The sequence below is a fragment of the Psammomys obesus genome, unplaced genomic scaffold, assembly GCF_907164565.1.
Source record: "Psammomys obesus unplaced genomic scaffold, mPsaObe1.curated_primary_1811, whole genome shotgun sequence".
NCBI classification, from domain to species: domain Eukaryota; kingdom Metazoa; phylum Chordata; class Mammalia; order Rodentia; family Muridae; genus Psammomys; species Psammomys obesus.
Genome location: NW_026585894.1, coordinates 23,296,738 through 23,318,481, shown reverse-complemented (window position 1 = coordinate 23,318,481; position 21,744 = coordinate 23,296,738). Strand labels below are relative to the sequence as shown.

The window sequence follows — 21,744 nt, the reverse complement described above, 5'->3', positions numbered from 1 at the left end:
AAAAAACCTTAATCTACAGAAAAAGGAAAGATACTAAAAGCAACAAGGGAAAAAGGCCAAGTAACATATAAAGATGGACCTATCAGAATCACACCGGAATTCTCATCAGAAACTATGAAAACCAGAAGGGCCTGGGCAGATATCATGCAGGCCCTAAGGGACCACAGATGCCAACCTAGACTACTATATCCTGCAAAGCTTTCAATCAACATAGATGGAGAAAACAAAATATTCCTCGACAAAACTAAATTTAAGCAATATTTGAACAGCAAACCAGCTTTACTAGAAGGAAAATTCCAATCCAATGAAAACAACTACACCCAAGAAAACATAGGTTATAGATAATTTCCCAACAACAATCAAAAGAAAACAAGGAATGAATCACAGTAACACCACCAACTCCACAATAATAGGAAATAACATTCAATGGTCATTATTATCTATCAACATCAATGGACTCAAGTCTCCAATAAAAAGACACAGACTAACAGAATGGGTGCAGAAACAGGATCCAACATTCTGCTGCATCCAAGACACACACCTACGCAACAAAGATAAACAGTACCTCAGAGTAAAAGGCTGGAAACTGTTTTTGAAGCAAATGGACTCAAAACACAAGCAGGAGTGGCTATCCTAATATCTAATAAAATAGACTTTCAACCAAAACTAATCAAAAATCCACCAAGAAGACATCACAATTCTGAACATCTACGCCCCAAATACAAGAGCACCTACATTTGTAAATGAAACTTTATTAAAACTTAAATCACACATTGACCCCAACACCTTAATAGTGGGAGACTTTAACACCCCACTATTACCAAGGAACAGATCATCTAGACAGAAGCCAAACAGGGAAATAAAGGCACTTACAAACATCCTAATTCAAAAGGACCTAACAGGACTTTTCACCCAAATTCAAGAGTATACCATCTTTTCAGCACCTCATGGCACCTTCTCCAAAGTAGACCATACAGTTGGTCACAAAGCAAGCCTCAAAAGATATCAGAAGATTGAAATAATCCCCTGTATATTATCTGACCACCATGGACTAAAGCTGGACCTCAACAACAACAGAAATAACAAAAAGCCTACACGCACATGGAAACTTAACAACTTACTTCTCAATGACAGAGGGTTAAGGATGAAGTAAAGAAATAAATTAAAGACTTCCTAGAATTCAGTGAAAATGAATTCTAGGAATTTATGGGACACAATGAAAGCAGTAATTAGAGGAAAACTCATAGCACTAAGTGCCTTTAAGAAGAAATTTGTAATATCTCATACAAACAACCTAATGACACAACTGAAAACCCTAGAAAAAAAGAAACAGAAACACCCAAGAGGAGCAGACGGCTGGAAATAAACTCAGGGCTGAAATCAACCAATTAGAAACAAATAAAACAATTCAAAGAATCAAGGAAACCAAGAGCTGGCTCTTTGAGAAAATCAACAAGATAGACAAACCCTTAGTCAAACTAACTAAAAGGCAGAAAGAAACTATCCAAATCAGCAAAATCAGAAATGAAAAGGAGGACATAATTACAGACAGTGAGAAAATACAAACAATCATTAGGTTGTACTACAAAAGCCTATATGCCACAAAGTTCAAAAATCTAAAAGTAATGGACAATTTTCTTGACAGATTCCATCTACCGAAATTAAGTCAAGCCCAGGTAGAAAGATTGAACAGCTCTATATCCTGCAAGGAAATTGAAGCAGCCATCAACAGCCTCCCATACAAAAAAAAAAGCCCAGGGACAGATGGTTTCAGTGCAGAATTCTACCAGACCTTCAAAGAAGTGCTAACTCTAATTCTTTCCAAACTATTCCACAAAATAGAAACAGAAGGAACATTACCAAACTCATTTTATGAAGCCACAGTCGCCTTAATACCTAAGCCTTAATACCTAAACCACACAAAGATCCAACAAAAAAAGAGAACTTCAGACCAATCTCTTTTATGAACATTGATGCAAAGATACTCAATAAAATCATTGCAAACCGAATCCAAGAACACATAAAAGATATTATCCACCATGATCAAGTAGGCTTCATCCCAGGCTTGCAAGGGTGGTTCAATATACGGAAATCCATCAATGTAACCATATAAACAAACTGAAGGAGAAAAACCACATGGTTATTTCCCTAGATGCCGAAAAAGCATTTGACAAAATCTAACACTCATTCATGTTTAAAGTGTTAGAGAGATCAGGGATACAAGGCGCATACCTAAACATAGTAAAGGCAATGTACAGCAAGCCTATAGCCAACATCAAACTCAACTGAGGGAAACTTAAATCAATCGCACTGAAATCAGGGACAAGGCAAGGCTGCCCATTGTCTCCATATCTCTTCAACATAGTACTTGAAGTCCGAGCTAGAGCAATAAGACAAGTAAGGGAGATCAAGGGAATACAAATCGGAAAGGAAGAAGTCAAAGCTTCACTATTTGCAGATAATATGATAGTATACCTAAGTGAGCCCAAAAACTCAACCAGAGAACTCCTTCAGCTGATAAACACCTTCAGCAAAGTGTTTGGATACAAAATTAACTCAAAAAAATCAGAAGCCTTCCTGTATACCCAAGACAAAAGGGCCGAGAAAGAAATTGGGGAAACAACACCCTTCACAATAGCCACTAATAACATAAAATACCTTGGGGTGACTCTAACCAAGCAGGTGAAAGACAGGTTTGAAAAAAAAAATTCAAGTCTCTGAGGAAAGAAATCGAAGAAGACATCAGAAGATGGGAAGATCTCCCGTGCTCATGGATCGGTAGGATTAACATAGTGAAAATGGCCATCCTGCCAAAAGCAATCTACAGATTCAATGCAATTCCCATCAAAATACCAACACAATTCTTTACAGACCTTGAAAGAAAAACTCTCAACTTCATATGGAGAAATAAAAAACCCAGAATTTCCAAAACAATCCTGTACAACAGATTTTCTGGAGGTATCTCCATCCCTGATCTCAAGTTGTACTACAGAGCAATAATAATAAAAACTGCTTGGTACTGGCATAGAAACAGAAAGGTGGATCAATGGAACCGAATAGAAGACCCAGAAATAAACCCACACACCTATGAATACTTGATTTTTGACAAAGAAGCCAAAAACCATTCAATGGAAAAAAGACAGCATCTTCAACAAATGGTGCTGGTCCAAATGGATGTCAACACGCAGAAAAATGAAAATAGATCCATACTCATCACCCTGCACAAAACTAAAGTCCGAGTGGATCAAAGATCTCAACATAAAACCAAATACACTAAATCAGTTAGAAGAAAAAGTGGGTAAGACATTGGAATTCATTGGCACAGGAGACAACTTCCTGAACAGAACACCATCAGCACCGGCTCTAATAGCAAGAATCGATAAACTTCATGAAAGCAAAAAGCTTCTGTAAAGCAATGGACATAGTCATCAAAACAAAATGACAGCTTACAGACTGGGAAAGGATCATCACCAACCCTATATCTGACATAGGGCTGATAACCAAAATATATAAAGAACTAAAGAAGTTAAAAAGCAATAAATCAAGCAATCCAATTAATAATAGGGTACGGAGCTAAACAGAAGTTTCTCTGTAGAGTAATATAGAATGGCAGAGAAAAACTTAGAGATGGACAACATCCTTAGCCAATCAGAGAGATGCAAATAAAAAAGACCCTGAGATTTCACCTTACATCTATCAGAATAGTTATGATAAAAAACTCAAGTGACAACACATGCTGGAGAGGTTGTAGAGAAAGCAGTATCCTCCTCCATTGCTGGTGAGAGTGTTAACTGTTATAAGCACCATGGAAATCAATCTGGCGCTTTCTCAGACAATTAGGACTAGTGCTATCTCAAGATCCAGCTATACCACTCCTAACCTTATATCCAAAAGATATTCAAATACACAACAGGGACATTTGTTCAATCATCTTTCTAGCAGCTTTATTTGAAATAGCCAGAACCTGGAAACAACCCAGATGTCCCTCAGTTGAGGAATAGATACAGAAATTGTGGTACTTTTACTCAACAAATCCTACTCAGCAATTTAAAACAAGGAAATCATGAATTTTGCAGGCAAATGGTGGGATCTAGAAAAAATCATCCTGAGTGAGGTATCCCAAAAGCAGAAAGACACACATGGTATATACTCACTTATATACACCTATAAGATAGGATAAACATACTAACATATGTACAACTAAAGAAGATAAACAAGAAAGATGTCCAGGGGTAAGATGATCAATCCTCATCTAGAAAGACAAAGGGGATGGACATTGGAAATAGGAGAAAACAAGTAACAAGACAGTAGGCTACCACAGAAGGCACCTGAAACACTCTACCTAGCAGTGTATCAAAGAAGATGCTGAGACCCATAACCAAGCCTTCGGCATAGTGTAGGGAATCATATGAAGGAAGGAGGAATTAGTATATCCTAGAGGGGACAGGGAGCCCCACAAGGTCCAAATATATCTGAGCCCAGGTTTCTTCTATGAGACTGTTTATCCAACCAAGGACCATGCATAGATATAACCTACAACCCCTGCTCAGACTTAGCCCATGGTAGCTCAGTATCCAAGTGGGTTCCCTAGTAAGGGGGACAGGAATTGTTTCTGACATGAACTACTGAGCTGCCCCTTCCCTCCTGAATGAGGAACAGCATTTGCTAGGCCACAGATAAGGACATTGCAACCATCCTGAATATACCTGATAAGCCAGGGCCAGATGGAAGGAGAGGTGGACACCCCCTCTCAGTGGACTCATTTGGAAGGGGACAGGGAGGAAATGAGGGAGGAAGGGGAGAATTGGGAAGGAAAGAAGGAGAGGGCTACAGCTGGGATATAAGTTAATATATAAAATTATTTAAAAATAAAAATAAAATATTAAAAAAAGAAACTTATAAGTCCACTATAGAAATCATTGGAGGTTTCTCAGAAAACTTGGAAGAGTTCTTTCTCAAGCCTCAGCTCTACCACTCCTGGGCATGTGCCCAAACTATGCTCCATCATCCTGCAAGGACACATGTTCAACTATGTTTATAACAGCTTTATTTATAGTAGCCAGAAACTGGAAACAATGTAGATGTCCCTCAAATGAAGAATAGATTAAAAAAACATAGAGCATATATAGAATGGAATTCTACTCAGCTATTAAAAACAAGGACATCATGAATTTTGCAGGCAAATGGATAGAACTAGAAAAGATCATCCTGATAAGGTAAACCAAACTCCAAAAGACAGAATACTATCTATTCATTTGTAAGTGAATATTAGCCACAAAATACTGTGGTTATTGTGCCCCCTTAAAGGTCTGATACCGACATGTGGTCCCTCTCTTACTCTCTTCTCTCTCTCACTCTATCTTACACTCTTTCTCTTTCTTTCAGGGCGCCCCATCCCCCCTTTCCATCTCTCTTTCCCCATCATGCCCCGCTACCCACTTCCTCCGTACCCCCCTAAGAAACCTCTCGCAGAGAATATCGGTTGTCCCCCTGCATCTTCTTCTTCTTTTTAATTAATAACAGTATGTGTGTTCATGTTCAAGTAGTACTTGTCTGTGTGGGTATATGTGCTCATTTGTATCAAATCAGAGTTCAACCTTGGTTGTTGTTCTTCAGGAGTGCTTCACCTTTTTCTGAGATGGGCTGAGACCATGTGCTTACAGACTGGGGAAGGCTGGCTGGAGAGTGAGACCCTGAGATCTCTCTGCCTCCACATAACTTGGAGTACAAGCATGTACCTCCCCAAATAGCTTTTTACAAGAGTTCTAGGAATTGAACTCAGGTATTCATACTATTACTACAACACATTTATTAAATGAGCTATTGCTCCAGTTTCAATTTTTACCACATGTCAGATGACAGCAGATATAAAAATATTACATATTGGAATCAATGAAAAGATTATTAAAAAAAGAAAGACAAGCACTGGATACAAAGACAAATGGAGAAGAAAGGGGATAAAAGATATCAAGAAGCAATAGCAAAAACATATATAGATTGGCTATAATAATGACAGATGAAACAGAATTTAAATTAAATATTACTGCAACATAATACTGTTGAGTTCCACTAAACTGTACCCAAATCAATATGAGCAAATTATAAAATACAATTGTTTATCTTCTTTGTGACTGGTCTTAATGACACTATAGTCTATAGTATCTGAGCAATAAAAATCCAAATAACCAAGAAAAACAAACAAACAAAAATTCTTACTTTTCCTCCCCATCTTAGATAGGGTTTCTATTGTTGTGAAGAAACACCATGATCACAGCAACTCTTACAAACAACAATAACAACATTTAATTGGGACTGATTTGCAGTTCAGTGAGTTAGTCCAATGTCATCCTAGTGCTGGAGAGGTAACTAAGAGCTTTACATTTGGATCAGCAGACAGCAAAACTAGGAGACCTCAAAGCCCACCAACAGTAGGCTTTTCCTCCAACAAGACCACACCTCCAGTAAAGTCACTCCCTATGAGTCCATGGGGACCATCCCTATTTAAACCACCACACTCCCTAATTTAGGAAAACAAAATACAGAGAGTGGAAATTACTCAGCTGTAATGAAGATGAATGCATATGACTGTACATTTAGAAATATACAACTTTATTAAATTAAAGCAAAATAAAAGAAAACAAAATTAAAAGTACATATACTCTGAGGTTATTATTGCCCTCTCCCACTAAAAGCTCTGCAAATAAAATGTGCAATTTCCTCAGGGGGGAAAAAGTACACTATATGAGTAGCTTGTGAGCTAGATATAAGATATTAACATCTGGAGAGAAGTAGACTTTAAGAAAAGATAGCCCAGATATATTTAAAATGACATAATTTCAATTTTACTAATTGTAGGTAAATTTAGACTATGATAAAAGGCACATGGAGGACACTGATTGAATAACTTAACACAAGTTAAATTGTAGGCCTGCTGATATAGTGCATGAACCCAAGGAGAGGAATTGCGCCCTCCCTGAGTAAGAAAAAATTCAAACACTTTCTATAGAAAATTGTTATTTAAAAGCATATAAACTTGTTTGAAATTAGTGTGAAAAGTGGTTTACAATCCCTTGCCAGGGGTGGAGTGTTTTAGGAGTGAAAATTTGTTTTTGCTGTTGTTAGAGACAGTTTTTCTGTGTAGCCCTTGCTGTCCTACAACACGGTCTGCAGACCAGGCTGGCCTCCAAGTCAGAAATCTGCCTGCCTCTGCCTCCCAAGTGTTGAGATTAATTAAATGCATATGCTACCATGCCTGGCTGGAAGTAGAAATTTTAATACTTTTCCTCTAAAACATATATTCACAAAGTTACTTAATTTAAAGAAAGACATAGTCTCTCTCTGTGTGAGGTGTGGTGGTGGTGGTGGTGGTGGTAGTGGTGGTGGTGGTGGTGGTGTGTGTGTGTGTGTGTGTGTTTGTGTGAGTTTTGTGTTTGTGTATGTGCACCTGTAGAGGTTAAAGGATGTAGTGAGGGAGTTGATCTTCTCCTTCTATCATGTGGAACACAGGCATCAAACTCAGGTTGTCAGGATTATCAACAACTACCTTCAATCACTGAGGCATTTGGTTAACTTGGGTGTAAGAGAATTTAAATTGTGGGTGTTTAGGGAGGGATAAAGAAATGGATTAGTAGTTAGGAGCACTAGCTGTTCTTTCAGAGATTAAATTCCCAGCATCCACATGATAGCTTAAAGCCTTCTGTAACTAGACTTTCCAGGGATCTGATTTATTTTTTTCACTTTTGCAGGCCACAGGCACAGCCATGCATGCAAGAAAAATGGCCAATGGTATATTTTAGTTAAAAATTAAAATATAAGAGCAAATGGGACAAGAGCCTACCACAGAGGGCCTCTCTACCCAGAAGGATATTGAAGCAGATGCTGAGACTCATAGCTAAACTTTGGACAAAGTGCAGGGAATCTTATGGAAGAAGGGGAATACAGAAAGACCTGGAGGGAACAGCTCAACAAGGAGAAGAAGAGATCCAAAAATATGGGCCCAGGGGGTCCTGCAGAGACTGATGTTCCAACCAATGATCATGCATGGAGAGGACCTAGACCCCTGCTCAGATGTAGCCCAAACGCAGGTCAGTCTCATTAGTGGGTTCCCTAGAAATGGGTACCAGGGATATCTCTGACATGGACTCAGTGAGCAGCTCTTTGATCACATTCTTTTGGGGGGGGTGCTGCCTTATCAGGCCACAGAAGAAGATGATGCAGCCAGTCCTGATAAGACCTGATAGGCTAGCCTCAGATAGTAGGGGAAGAGAACCTCCCCTATAAGTGGACTAGGGAAGTGACTTAAGGGGAGAAGAGGGAGGGAGAGTGAGACTGGGAGGAGATGAGGGATGGGGATAATCAGGATACAAAGTGAATAAATTATAATGAATAATAAATAAAATGTTAATAAACATAAAATAAATAAATAGGCCTTGGGGAGATAGAACGAGTACTTAGAATGTGTATAATACTTATTCAAATATGTCCAGAATCTTTCATAGAAACTGTGAAACATATACATTCTGTTGAACATGTACATTACTAACCCATTTACATTGGCTAACAGTGACAAAGATCTTTCTGCCAAACATTAAAACCTTTTGCCAGTGTTATTAGTTACTCTCCTCAACCTGACAGCAAGGCTCTATTGCTAAAGATATCACTATGACATCAATGAAGTTAAGCTTGTGCCCAACTAAGAACTTCACCCCTATTGACTAGTGTTCATGTTGCTAGAAGGTACTATCCATGCTACCCAACGAGAAAAATAAACACCAGTATTAACCAGCTACAAGCTCTGCAATCTACAAGAGTGACTACCTGAAAGACACTGGTACAATCAATAGTCACACAAATATTATCAGAGTAAACAACCATTATTTGGTTAGATTTAAGACCCACTGCATAAGATAGAACCCATAGAAGGTACTTCTAAAGCAGCCAAGAACCTGAGACTAAATTAGGATTTGAGACCTAGGGAAAAACCTACTACTATTATTCTACCACAATAGTGGCAATAAAATGAACATATAAATGAAACAACTCCTAATGACATATTACTATACTCATACATTAGGACACTGCTCGGCCTTTACCAGAGAAGCTTCTGGTTGCAGTAGATGAGATTTACCACAGAGGCCCACAACTTGACAATGTTCAGGGTAGGAGACTCTAGAGCACTCAGCCCTAGACAGGATGTCTTTATCAAGTCTCAGGGACATATGTGGAAGAGGAGGCATAAAAATTGCAAGAGGCAGAGATGGTGGACCATTCCAAAGAAACAGTGCCTTCCAGAGAAAAGAGGAAGGATGCACACATAAACTCATAGAGACTGTGACAGCAATGTCTGCACTTGTCCAAGCGAGATAAAATCCTGGCACAGAGATGAAGGGCGATTGGACATAAGGCCCTATATCTAATGAAGATGCTAATTGTTACTCAAATTCAGTTATCTCCAGTTGAGAGACATTGGATATGTTTAAGTTTTTTGTTGGTTTGTTTTAATTTGGTATTTTTTGTTTACTTTGATCTGCATCTTTGCTCTTCTTTTGGAGGTTAGAACACAAGAGGGGGGATTTAAGAGTAGTTAGAAGAGTGGACGGTATACAAACAAAGTAATGAAAATACAATGTTTGAAAAAAGTACATCTTCCTTTCTGATTTGTATCCCCTTGCTTGCTTTTACTTGTCTTATTGCTCTAGGTAGGACTTCAAGTACTATGTTGAAGAGATAAGGAGAAAGTGGGCAGCCTTCTCTTGTCCCTGATTTCAGTGGGATTGATTTAAGTTTCTCTCCATTTAGTTTGATGTTGGCTATAAGCTTGCGGTACATTTTCTTTACTATGTTTAGGTATGTGTATTCTTGATCTCTGCAAGACGTTAAGCAGGAATGGGTGTTGGATTTTGTCAAATGCTCTTTTAGCATCTAAGGAAATGATCATGTGGTTTTTCATCCCCTGCATATATGTAGCCCATGGCTGCACAGTCGCCACGTGGGTACCCTAGTAAGGGGAACAGGAGCTGTGTCTGCCATGAACTCAGTGGCTGGCTTTTTGATCACCTCCTCCTGAGTGGGGAGCAGCCTTACCAGGCCACAGAGGAAGACAATGCAGACAGTCCTGATGAGATCTGATAGGTTAAGGTCAGATGGAAGAGGAGGAGGACCTCCCCTATCAGTGGACTTGGGGAGGGTTATGGGAGGAGAAGAGGGAGAGAGGGTGGGAATTGTATGGGACAAAGGATGGGGATACAGCTGGGATACAAAGTGAATAAATTATAATAAATAAAAAATAAAAAGGAAAAAAGAAAAATAATTTAAAGCTTGAGCTGCCCATTGACTGTTTCTATCTGTGTTCTAATATTTTCAAACACTGTATTTTGACTATTTTGATTGTATAACTTCTGTTACTCTTTTTTAATTAAATTTTTATTTTTTACATTAATTACATTTTGTTTGCCTTGTATCCCAACTGTAGCCCCCTCACTCATTCCCTCTGAATCACACCCTCCCTCCTTCTTCTCCTGTCATGGTCCTCTCCAGGTCCATTGATAGGTGAGTTCCTCCTCCCTTTCCATTTGACACTAGCCTATCAGGTCTCATCAAGACTGGCTGTAATGTCAAACAGTGTATTTTGAATATTTTGATTATATAACTTCTGCCACTCTTAAAAAAGAAGGAAAACTATTTAAAGTCAGTAAATGAAAAACTATGAAACACATAAAGAAAGGAAAATGGAAATGGGTGACTGAATCATTATCAGATTTAACAGGGAACAAATTCATGTTAGTCATTACTCATACCTTCAAAGAACTATAGAAACATATTAAAGAAATAAAAGAAAGTGTTAAGTCAATGTAACATCAAATACAATGTAGCATCATCAAGAAAGATTATTAAAAATAACCAGGAAGAAATTCTGGAGCTAGAGACTCAAAAAGATATGAAAAATTTGCTGAAGAGAACACCAGTAAATTTCACTTTGTGTAGATACAGAAATCATCAATTCCTTAATAACTATTTCAACTAAATTACTTTTGCTTAATCAATTATGAGTGATATTACTGATAATAAATCTTTAAAAGCTTAGACAGTCATTCAAAATGTAACAAATTGCCAAATAATATGTAATTATCAAATGTTAAATATAAAGCATTTTGTATTATTATATTGATACTTTCTGTCACAATACATATATATATATATATATATATATATATATATTACATGACTTTGAATTATAAAGATTTTCTATTTCGTTTGCTGATACTTTTAAGTCCATAGAAACCTCAAGTACATGCAATTTATCCTTAGACAAATCATACTGAAGAGGAAAAGACATTTATTCATTTTTATTGAATATAGTGAACATCAATAAATTTACATTAAAACAATAACTTACCGAAACTCTCCACCAGTTGGAAAGGGGTTTTTCACCTTCACAGTAACTTCTTTCCTTTGATAACAAGGAACTTTATATTTTAAAATATCCTAAAGTTAAAAAAGTCACAATATAATAATGTCAAAATCCAGATCTCATCATAGCTGGCTGCATTGTCTTCCTTTGTGTCTTATCAAGGTTACTTCTCCCTTGGGGTGGGGGGTAGTCAAAGAGGCCGCCACTGAGTTCATGTCAGAGACAGTCCCTGTTCCCCTTACTAAGGAAACCACCTGGACTTAGAGAGGGGTAGGTAGGAGATAAGGGAGGGTGGGTGGGAATTGGGAGGGAATGAGGGAGGAGGCTACAGCTGGGATATAAAGTGAATAAATTGTAATGAATATAAAAAATTAAAAAATAATAAATCAAAAAATCAAAAAAATAAAAGCAAATACAAAAAAACCCAGAATATCTATTTTTATTTCAACTTAATTATGAACTCAATATCAAAAACTTAGTGTCCACTTAATTATTGTAAGAAATAATAAAATTCATTCCCTCACAAATAATTGATGATTAAAATTCAGATAAGATAAAATGTATTTACTTAAGTCACAATAATGTGTTAATAATTAAAAAATATGTTTTTGAATATCTTTGTTGATTTCCTTCAACTAATTTCATGAGTGAACAAGTAATGATTTCATAAGTAATCAGATAGGATCTCTATCTGTGAATTGTAAAATATATATTATGTATTTTTATCTATCACCTAAGATAAAGGCAGGTATATATTTGCAAAATGTGCATATTCATATTGAGGTGGTTATAATGACATGATAAATGAAAGCACAGATATAAAATAAAAATTTCTGTAAAAAAATTTTAGAAATTTACAGGTATAGTAAGGTGTTATTGTCTTAAATATTTTCTCCATTATTACGTCATCTACTTCCCATTGACCTGGGAAGAGGGAGATGTATTCAGACCTGCATAGCATTCAGGCATTGTTTCTAGATCTTCTCCCCTGTATTGAGGTTAATGAAGTGATAAAATCAGCCATGTCATTGCACTACATGTGATAAAGTAATACACTGTTTCAGAGGATTATATATGATATTATTTCATAGAATGAATGTGACACTGTTTCAGAGAATGTATGTGCCAGAATTGGGAAATGTCAAGTGTTCATTACTAAAGAGGAAACTAGAAGACAACAACATATCATAGAAAGAAATAACAACCTCTTGTTTGGGGTATACTGTCTATTAAGTCAGTCTATCCATGTGAACACCTTTGGTGTTCTCTTCTTATATATAGCTACCACTTAATACTTTTAGAGTCATTCTTTGCACTTTATACTCTGGCCTTGTATTGTCTTCATTTTATAATATACACAGAATACTGGCAAAAAGTTTGCTTGACTTTACCATATATACATGGTATATATTTTCAACATAGTATTTTATTAATTCTTTGGGAATGTCACATCATGCACACTGATCACACTCATTACCTAGTACATCCATTGCCATCCTCCACCCTTGCAACAAATTCACTGGAGTATGGTCAAACTCTCAGTGGCCTGTCCCTTAAACAGAACTGAGTTTTTTCCCTCCCAGATCCATACCAAAAGGCATCAAATATTTAAACAAGATGTTTATAGAAATCTACCAATGTATTTCTGCCCCATTGCTAGAGATATGAACATGTAGAATTCAGTCAAGAACATCATCATTCTTCAATAAATGTAGCATTATCATGAGCTGTACAATAGATTGTCTCTATAGAAAACTGCAGATAAACAGATAAATGCCCAAGTAGACAGATGATTGAGCATGTAAAGGCACCTGTTGCCAAGCCTTTTAACCTGTTTTCAATCTGCAAGGTCCACATCAGAGAGAGTTGCCTCCTGCAAATTTTCTTTAACCTCCATCACGCTGTGGCACCAGTGTGCCAACATAGATGTGCATGCATTAACATTTGTATGTTCATGCACACACAATAAATAAATAAATAAATAAATATTAAAATATATATAAAAAGGTGATGTGCCTATAGCAGAAAAAATAGTTGAATCAACTATCACATTTCAGTGCCCTCACCAGAAAACAATGTTTGACGGCAAAATTATGACCTAAGGACTAAGAGCAGAACAGAAACAAAACAGGGAAGAATAATCATGATGTGACAGTGCGGGGTCTGGGGAACAGGATGGAAAGTATACAAAATAAATACAGCTTACTTACAATTGCTTTAAAATTTAGTACTTCTCCCTTTAGAGCAAAAGCCATTGTACTGCCTCCTATTCCACCCTTATGTTTTGAAATTAACAATAGTGTAGCTTCAGAAGGATGGAGGAAGTGACTTAAAAATTTCAGAACGAGGACAATTTGGTTTCTGTTTAATAAAAAAACAAAAGACAAAATATTTTAATGAAATAAAAGACAAATATATATTAGGTACACATTATGTTTAGTACCTACACCCTGAACTGTATTTACTTGTACCAAATAGTAAACAGCACTGAAACATGAAGCCATTTATATAATCTAAATTTAACTATCAAGTATATGATTAACATAATCACCAATTGGATTTTCTAGAAGGGAACAATATTAATCCATACACATTTTGTATGGAATAATGCATACATGTCCTGTACTTATTCTTGGTTGTGTGGAGAAGAACAAATTTTGAAAAAAAAAATATATCTGAATTAGAATAATACCTCAAGGTAAGATTGAAGGTACAATCTGATAATGTTAGATATAGAGCAGCATTTCTGTAGTTATTTGAGAGAAATCAATTAAAAGCTGAAATAAAATGTTTAGTTCTTTCAATTTTTTTCACAATTTAGTCACTGTATATACTGATTGAAGCCCCCCTACCTCAACTCCTCCCAGTTCCTGCTTCCTTTCCCCCATTCCCTTCCCCTAGTCCACTGAAAGGGGGAGATCTCTTCCTCTGTCATCTGCCCATAGATTATCAAGTCTCATCAGGACTGCCTGGATCCTCTTCCTCTGAGGCCATGCAAGACTGCATTGCCAGGGGCAAGTGGTCAAAGAGCAGGCAAACGAGTTCATGACAGAGGCAGCCCCTGTTCCCCTTACTTGGTGACTCAAATATAGACTGAGGTGCCAATCAGCTGCTTCTGAGCACGTGGTCTACATCCTCTCTGTAGTATAGTTCATGTGTGTGTATAGTTCATGCATCAGTTTCTGCAGGAGCCCCTGGACACAGATTATTTAGCTTTGTTGGTCTCATTATGGGGCTTCTGTCCGTCCATGTCTTTCTATTCCCTCCCCCAATCTTCTTCCTTAAGACTCCCTGTGCTGTTTCCAAAAGTTGTCTGTGAGTCTCAGCATCTGCTTCTATCCCCTGTTGGGTGGGACCTTTCAGTGGACCCTCTATAGTAGGCTCCTATCCTGTTTCCTCTCTTCTACTGCTTGTGCTGTCTATCCTGTTTGCCATTCTGAGTGAGATTTGAGCATCCTCCCAAGGTACCTCCTTAGTCTGTAGATTTTAGTATGGTTATCCTATATAATGCAACTAATACCCACTTATAAGAGTTTGTATACTATGCCTGTCTTTCTGTTTCTGGGTTACCTTTCTCATTCTGTAAGGAAAAGGATGCTGTCAATAAAACAAAAATTCAGCCAAAACACACGGAAAAAGATCTTCACCAACCTTACATTTGACAAAGGACTAATATTAAAATATTTAAAGAACTCAAGCAATTAGACATTTACAAACAAAATATCCCAATTAAAATTGAAGTACAGAGTATGTACAATGTGTGTTTTTCTGTTTCTGGGTTTCCTCACACAGGATCATCTTTTCCAGTTCCATCCATTTGCCTGAAATTTTCACGATTTTTTTTTAATTTTTAATTTTTTTTTCAATATTAGTTACAGTTTATTAACTTTATATCTTAACTGTATCCCCCTCCCTCATTCCCTCCCAATCCTACCCTCCCTCCCTCATCTCCTCCTTGCCCTTTTCCAACTCCACTAATAGGGGAGGTCCTCATCCCCTTTCATCTGACCCTGGTTTATCAGGTAACTTCAGGACTGGCTGCAAAGTCCTCCTCTGTGGCCTAGCAGGACTGCTCCTCCTTCGGGGAGGGGTGAGGTCAAAGAGCCAGCCACTGAGTTCATGTCAGACACAGTCCCTGTTCCCCTTACTAGGCAACTCACTTGGATACTGAGATACCATCGGATACAACTGAGCGGAGGTTCTAGGTTATATCCATACATGGTCTTTGGTTGGAGAAACAGTCTCATAAAAGATCCCTGTGCCCAGATATATTTGGTCCTTGTGGAGCTCCTGTCCTCTCCAGGTCATACTAACTCCCCCTTCTTTCATATGATTCCCTGAACCCTGCCGAAGGTTTGGTTATGAGTCTCAGTATCTGCTTTGGTACACTGCTAGGTAGAGTCTTTCAGAGGCCCTCTGTGGTAGGCTCCTATCCTGTTATTGTTTTCTCCTACATCCAATGTCCATCCCATTTGTCTTTCTAAGTGAGGATTGATCATCGTACCCTGGGTCCTCTTTCTTGTTTGTCTTCTTTAGGTGTGTATATTTCAGTATGTTTATCCTATCTTATAGGTCTATGTAAGTGAGTATATACCATGTGTGTCTTTCTCCTTCTGGGATACCTCACTCAGGATGATCTTTGCCAGATCCCACCATTTGCCTGAAATTTTTTATGATTTCCTTGTTTTTAATTGCTGAGTAGTATTCCATGGTGTAAAAGTACCATAATTTCCGCATCCATTCCTCCATTGATGGACATCTGGGTTGTTTCCAGGTTCTGGCTATTACAAATAAAGCTGCTACAAACATGGTTGAGCAAATGTCCCTGTTGTGTAGTTGAGCATCTTTTGGATATATGCCTAAGAGTGGTATAGCTGGATCTTGAGGAAGCATTATTCCTAATTGTCTGAGAAAGTGCCAGATAGATTTCCAGAGTGGTTGTACCAGTTTACATTCCCACCAACAGTGGAGTAGGATTCCCCTTTCTCCACAACCTAAGAGCAACAATCAATAAACTGAAAAGCTTCTGTAAAGCAAAAGACACTGTCATCAGAACAAACGACAGCCTACAGATTGAGAAAGGATCTTCACCAACCCTATATCTGACAGAGACCTGATATCCAGAATGTATAAAGAACTAAAGAAGTTAAAAAGAAATAAATCAAGCAATCCAATTAAAAATAGGGCACGGAGCTAAACAGAAATTTCTCTGTAGAGGAATATAGAATGGCAGAGAAAAACTTAGAGATGGACAATATCCTTAGCCAATCAGAGAGATGCAAATCAAAAAGACCCTGAGATTTCACCTTACACCTATCAGAATAGCTAAAATAAAAAAAAAAAAAAACCTCAAGTGATTTTCTTTTTTTTAATATCCACGTAGTATTCCATTGTCTAAATGTGGCAAAATTTCTGCATCCATTCCTCCACTGAGAGACATCTAGGTTGTTTCCAGATTCTGGCTATTACAAATATAGCTGCTGTGAATATGGTTGAGCAAATGTCCTTGTTGAATGGTGGGGCAGCATTTGGGTATATACCCAGGAGAGGTATACTTGGATCTGGAGGTAATGCTATTCACAAATTTTTAAGAAAGCACCAGTTTGATTTCCAAAGTTGTTTTACAAGTTTGTACTCCCACCAGCAATGGAGGAGGTTTCCCTTTTCTCCACATCATCTCCATAATGTGTTGTCACCTGAGTTTTTGGTCTTACCCATTCTGATCAATGCAAGATGGAAACTCAGAGTTGTTTTGATTTTCATTTCTCTGGGTACTAGGGATGTTGAGCATTTTTTAAGTGTTTATCTGCCATTTAATATTCCTCTGTTGAGAACTGTCTATTTAGCTATGTACCCCATTTTTAAAAATTGGATTATTTGATTTGTTGGTGTCTAATTTCTTGAGTTCTTTATATATTCTGCATATCAGCCCTCTATCTGATGTAGGGTTGGTGAAGACCTTTACATTGTCTGTAGGTGTCGTTTTGTTCTGTTGACAGTGTCCTTTGCTTTACAGAAGTTTTTTCCATTTCATGAGGTCCCATTTATTAAATGTAGATCTTAGAGTCTATGCTGTTAATGTTCAGTTCAGGAAATTTTGTCTTTTGCCAATTAGTTCCAGGTACTTCCTGAATTTTTCTTTCAATAAATTTAGTTTGACTGGTTTTATGTTGAGATCTTTGATTCACTTGGACTTCAATTTTGTGCAAGGTGATTGATACGGGTCTATTTTCATTTTTCTACATGTAGACATTAAGTTAGACCAGCACCATTTGTTGTAGATGCTATCTTTTTTCCATTGTATGGTTTTGTTTCTTTGTCAAAAATCATGTGTTCAATCAGATTATGTCAGAGGCAGTCCCTCTGATTGGCCTGCTCTTTGATCACCTCCCCCTGAGGGGGGAGCAGCCTTACCAGGCCACAGAAGATGACAATGCAGCCACTTCTGATGAGAACTGGTAGACTAAGATCAGAAAGAAGGAGAGGAGGACCTCCCTTATCAGTGGACTTGGGGAGGGGCATGCATGCAGTAAGGGGAGGGAGGGTGGGATCGGGAGGGGAGGAGGGAGGGACTTATGGGGGGATACAAAGTAAATAAAGTGTAATTAATAAAAGTTAAATAAAAAATTAAAAAAATCATGTGTTCAAAGATTTATTTCAGGTTCTGTGATTTGATACCATTTATCCAATGGTCTGTTTCCATGTCAGAACTATGCAGTTCTTATTACTATTGCTCTATAGTATAGCATGAGTTAAGGGATGGATATACTTCCAGATCTTTTATTGTATAGGACTGTGTTAGATATTACAGGTTTCTTATTATTCCATATGAAATTGAGAACTTTTCTTTTAAAGTCCTTAAAGAATTGTGTTGGTAATTTCATGGGAATTGCATTGAATCTGTAGATTTCTTTTGGTAAGATGGCTATTTTTACTATGTTTTTACATTTTTACTATGTTAATCTTAATCCATGAGCATGGGAATTATTTCCATCTTCTGATATCTTCTTAATTTCTTTCTTCAGAGACTTGAAGTTTTTTTAATACAAGTCTTTCACTTTCTTGGTTAGAGTTATGCCAATATACTTGACTATTTTGTGGCTATTGTGAAGGGTGTTGTTTCCCTAATTTTTCTCTCAGCCCCTTTTTCTTTTGTATAGAGGAGGGCTACTGAGGTTTTTTTTTTTTTTTTTTTTGCGTTAATTTTGTAACCAGCAACTTTGCTGAAGGTGTTTTTCAGTTGTAGGTGTTCCCTGGTAGAATTTTTGGAGTCACCTACATATACATTGATGGATTTCCATATATTGAACCACCCCTGCATACCTGGGATGAAGCCTACTTGGTCACAGTGGAGGATATCTTTGATGTGATCTTGGATTCTGCTTATATTTTGTTGAGTATTTTTGCATCAATATTCATAAGGGAGATTGGCCTGAAATTCTCTTTCTTTGTTGGGTCTTTGTGAGGTTTAGGTATCAAGGTGACTGGGGCTTCATAGAATGAGTTTCCTAATATTCATTTCTTCTGTTTCTATTTTGTGAAATAGTTTGAAGAGTTTGGAGTTAATTCTTTTTTCAAGTTCTGGTTGAATTCTGCACTGAAATCATCTGGCTCAGGGCTCTTTTTTTTTTTTTTTTTGGATGGGAGAGTTTTGATGACTACTTATATTTCTTTAGAGGATATAGAACTATTTATTTATCTGTTCTTGTTTCAGCTTTGGTAATTAGAATCAATCAAAAAATTGTTCATTTCATTTAGATTTTCAAATTTTGTGGTTTATAGGCTTTTGAAGTAAGACTTAATGATTATTTGGATTTCCTCAGCGTCATTTGTTATTTCCCCCTTTTCATTTCTGATTTTGTTGATTTGGATAGTATCTCTTTGCCTTTTAGTTAGTTTGTCTATCTTGTAAATTTTTGTCAAAGAACCAGCTCTTTGATTCTTTGAATTTTTCTCTTTGTTTCTAATTTACTGATTTCAGCCCTGAGTTTGATTATTTCCACACTCCTCTTTTGTGTGTCAGCTTCTTTTTTTTGTTTTTGTTTTTTGTTTGTTTGTTTTGTTTTTTCTAGTACTTTCAGGTAAGCTGCGATGTTGCTTGTATGAGATGTCTCAAATTTCTTTTTTTTAATTTTAACTTTATTTTCATTAATTACAGTTTATTCACTTTGTATCCTAGCTGTAGCCCCCTCCCCATTCCCTTCCAATCCCACCCTCCCTCTTCTTCTCCTATGCCCCTTCCCCAGTCCAAAGATAGGGGAGGTTCTCCTCCTCTTCCATATGACCTTAGTTTATCAGGTCTCATCAAGACTGGCTTCATCAAATTTCTTTGGGAAGGCACTTAGAGCTATGCACCTTCCTATTAGCATGGCTTTCATTGTGTCCTGTAAATTTGGGTAAGTTGTATCTTCATTTTCATTGAATTCTACAAAGTCTTTAATGTCTTTATTTCTTCTCTAACCCAGCTGTCTTTAAGAAGAAAATTGTTTTGTTTCGATGTTTGTGTAGGATTTTTGATATTTCTCTTGGTGCTGAGGTCTAGTTTTAGGCTATGGTGGTCTGATAGAATACAAGTGTTCATTTCAATTTTGTTTTATCTGTGGAGGCTTGCTTTGTGCCCAAGTATATGGTTAATTTTGAAGAAGGTTCCATGGGGTGCTGAGAAGAGGGTATACTCTTTTGTGTTTGGATGAAAAGTTCTCTTTACATCTCTTAGTTCCATTTCATTTAGGACCTCTGTGTCATTATTTCTCTATTTAGCTTCTGTCTCAATGATTTGTCTTGTGGTGAGAGTGGAGTTTAAAGTTTCCTACTATTAATTACTTTGAATTAATGTGTGTTTTAAGCATTAATAATTTTGCATTTATGAATGCAGGTGCCCTTTTATTTGACTCATAGATACTCAGGATTGTGATGTCCTTGTGGCTTTTTTTTTTTTTTTTTGGTGAGAATGAATTCTCCCTCTCCACCTCCTTTGATTAATTTTGATTGAATGTCTAATTTATTAGGTATTAGAATGACTATTCCTCTTGCTTCTTGGGTCTGTTTGCTTGGAAAACCATCTGCCAGCACTTTACTGTCAGGTAAAATCTATGTTTGTAACTTTGGTGTGTTTCTTATATGCAAAAGAATCCTGGGTCTTGTTTATACATCTATTCTGTTTGTCTATGACTTCTTATTGGAGAGTTGAGTCCATTGATATTGAGAAAGATTAATGACCAGTGACTATTAGATCCTTTTATTTTGATGTTGGTTTGTGGTAGTGTGTTTACGTCTTGGCTACCTTTAGTTTTGCTATAGTGAAGTTATTCATTTCCTTTGTTTTCTTGCATGTAGTTAGGTTTCTTGGGTTGTGTTTTTCTTTCTAGTATCTTCTCTATAGTTGGATTTGTGGGTAAGTACTTTTTAAATTTGTTTTTTCATTGAGTATCTTTTTTTTTTCCCTCCATCTATGGTTACTGAGAGTTTTTCTGGGTATAATAGTCTGTGCTGACATCTGTGTTCTCTTAAGGTCTACATGATAGCCATCCAGGTCCTTCTAGCATTCATAGACTCTGATGAGTAGTCAGTAACGGGTTTGCCTATAAATTACTTGGCCTTTTTTTCCTTTCAGCTTTTAGTATTTTTTCTTTGTTCTGTATATTTACTCTTTTGATTATTATGTGACTGGAGGATTTTATTTTCTGTTCTAATCTATTAGGTATTCTGTAGGTCTCTTGTATGCTTATAGTCCTCTCCTTGAAATTGGGGAATTTTTCTTCTATGATTTTTGAAAATATTTTCTGGACCTTGGAGAAGGGGAATCTTCGTTTTTCTCTGTTTCCATTATTCTTAGGTTTTGCCTTTTCATGTTGTCTTTGATTTATTGGATGGTCTGCGTCAGGATTTTTTTTTTTTTTTAGATTTAAATGTTTCTTTAATGGATACATTGGTTTCTTCCTTTGTATCTTCCACAAATGAGATTCTTTCTTCTATTTCTTGTTGTCTGTTGAATGTTCTTACCTCTGTAGTGCCTGTATTCTTCCGTATGTTCTCTCTCCATAATTTCCTCAGTTTTTGTTTTAATTTTTCCATTTCTATCTTCAGATCATGAACCATTTTGTTGATTTCCTTTACCTGCCTGTATTTTCCAGCTTTTTCTTCAATTTCTTCACCTGTTTGAACTTTCCTCTTTTCCTTTTCTTTCGATGATTTAATTATTTCCTCTCTAAAATTATCACTATTTGGCTATACCATCCTGTATTTTCTTTCTTTCTTTCTTTCTTTCTTTCTTTCTTTCTTTCTTTCCTTCCTTCCTTCCTTCCTTCCTTCCTTCCTTCCTTCCTTCCTTCCTT

The 21,744-nt window shown here is 36.9% G+C and overlaps 1 protein-coding gene across 1 annotated transcript in view; it reads right to left on the bottom strand.

The window, feature by feature from the left end:
- LOC129670983 (cilia and flagella-associated protein 47-like) overlaps positions 1 to 21,744 on the bottom strand; it is a 446,637-nt gene that overhangs the window by 182,351 nt on the left and 242,542 nt on the right. Inside the window, 2 exon segments of the mRNA XM_055599611.1 lie at positions 11,396 to 11,484; positions 13,621 to 13,771. Coding sequence (XP_055455586.1) covers positions 11,396 to 11,484; positions 13,621 to 13,771 — 240 coding nt within the window.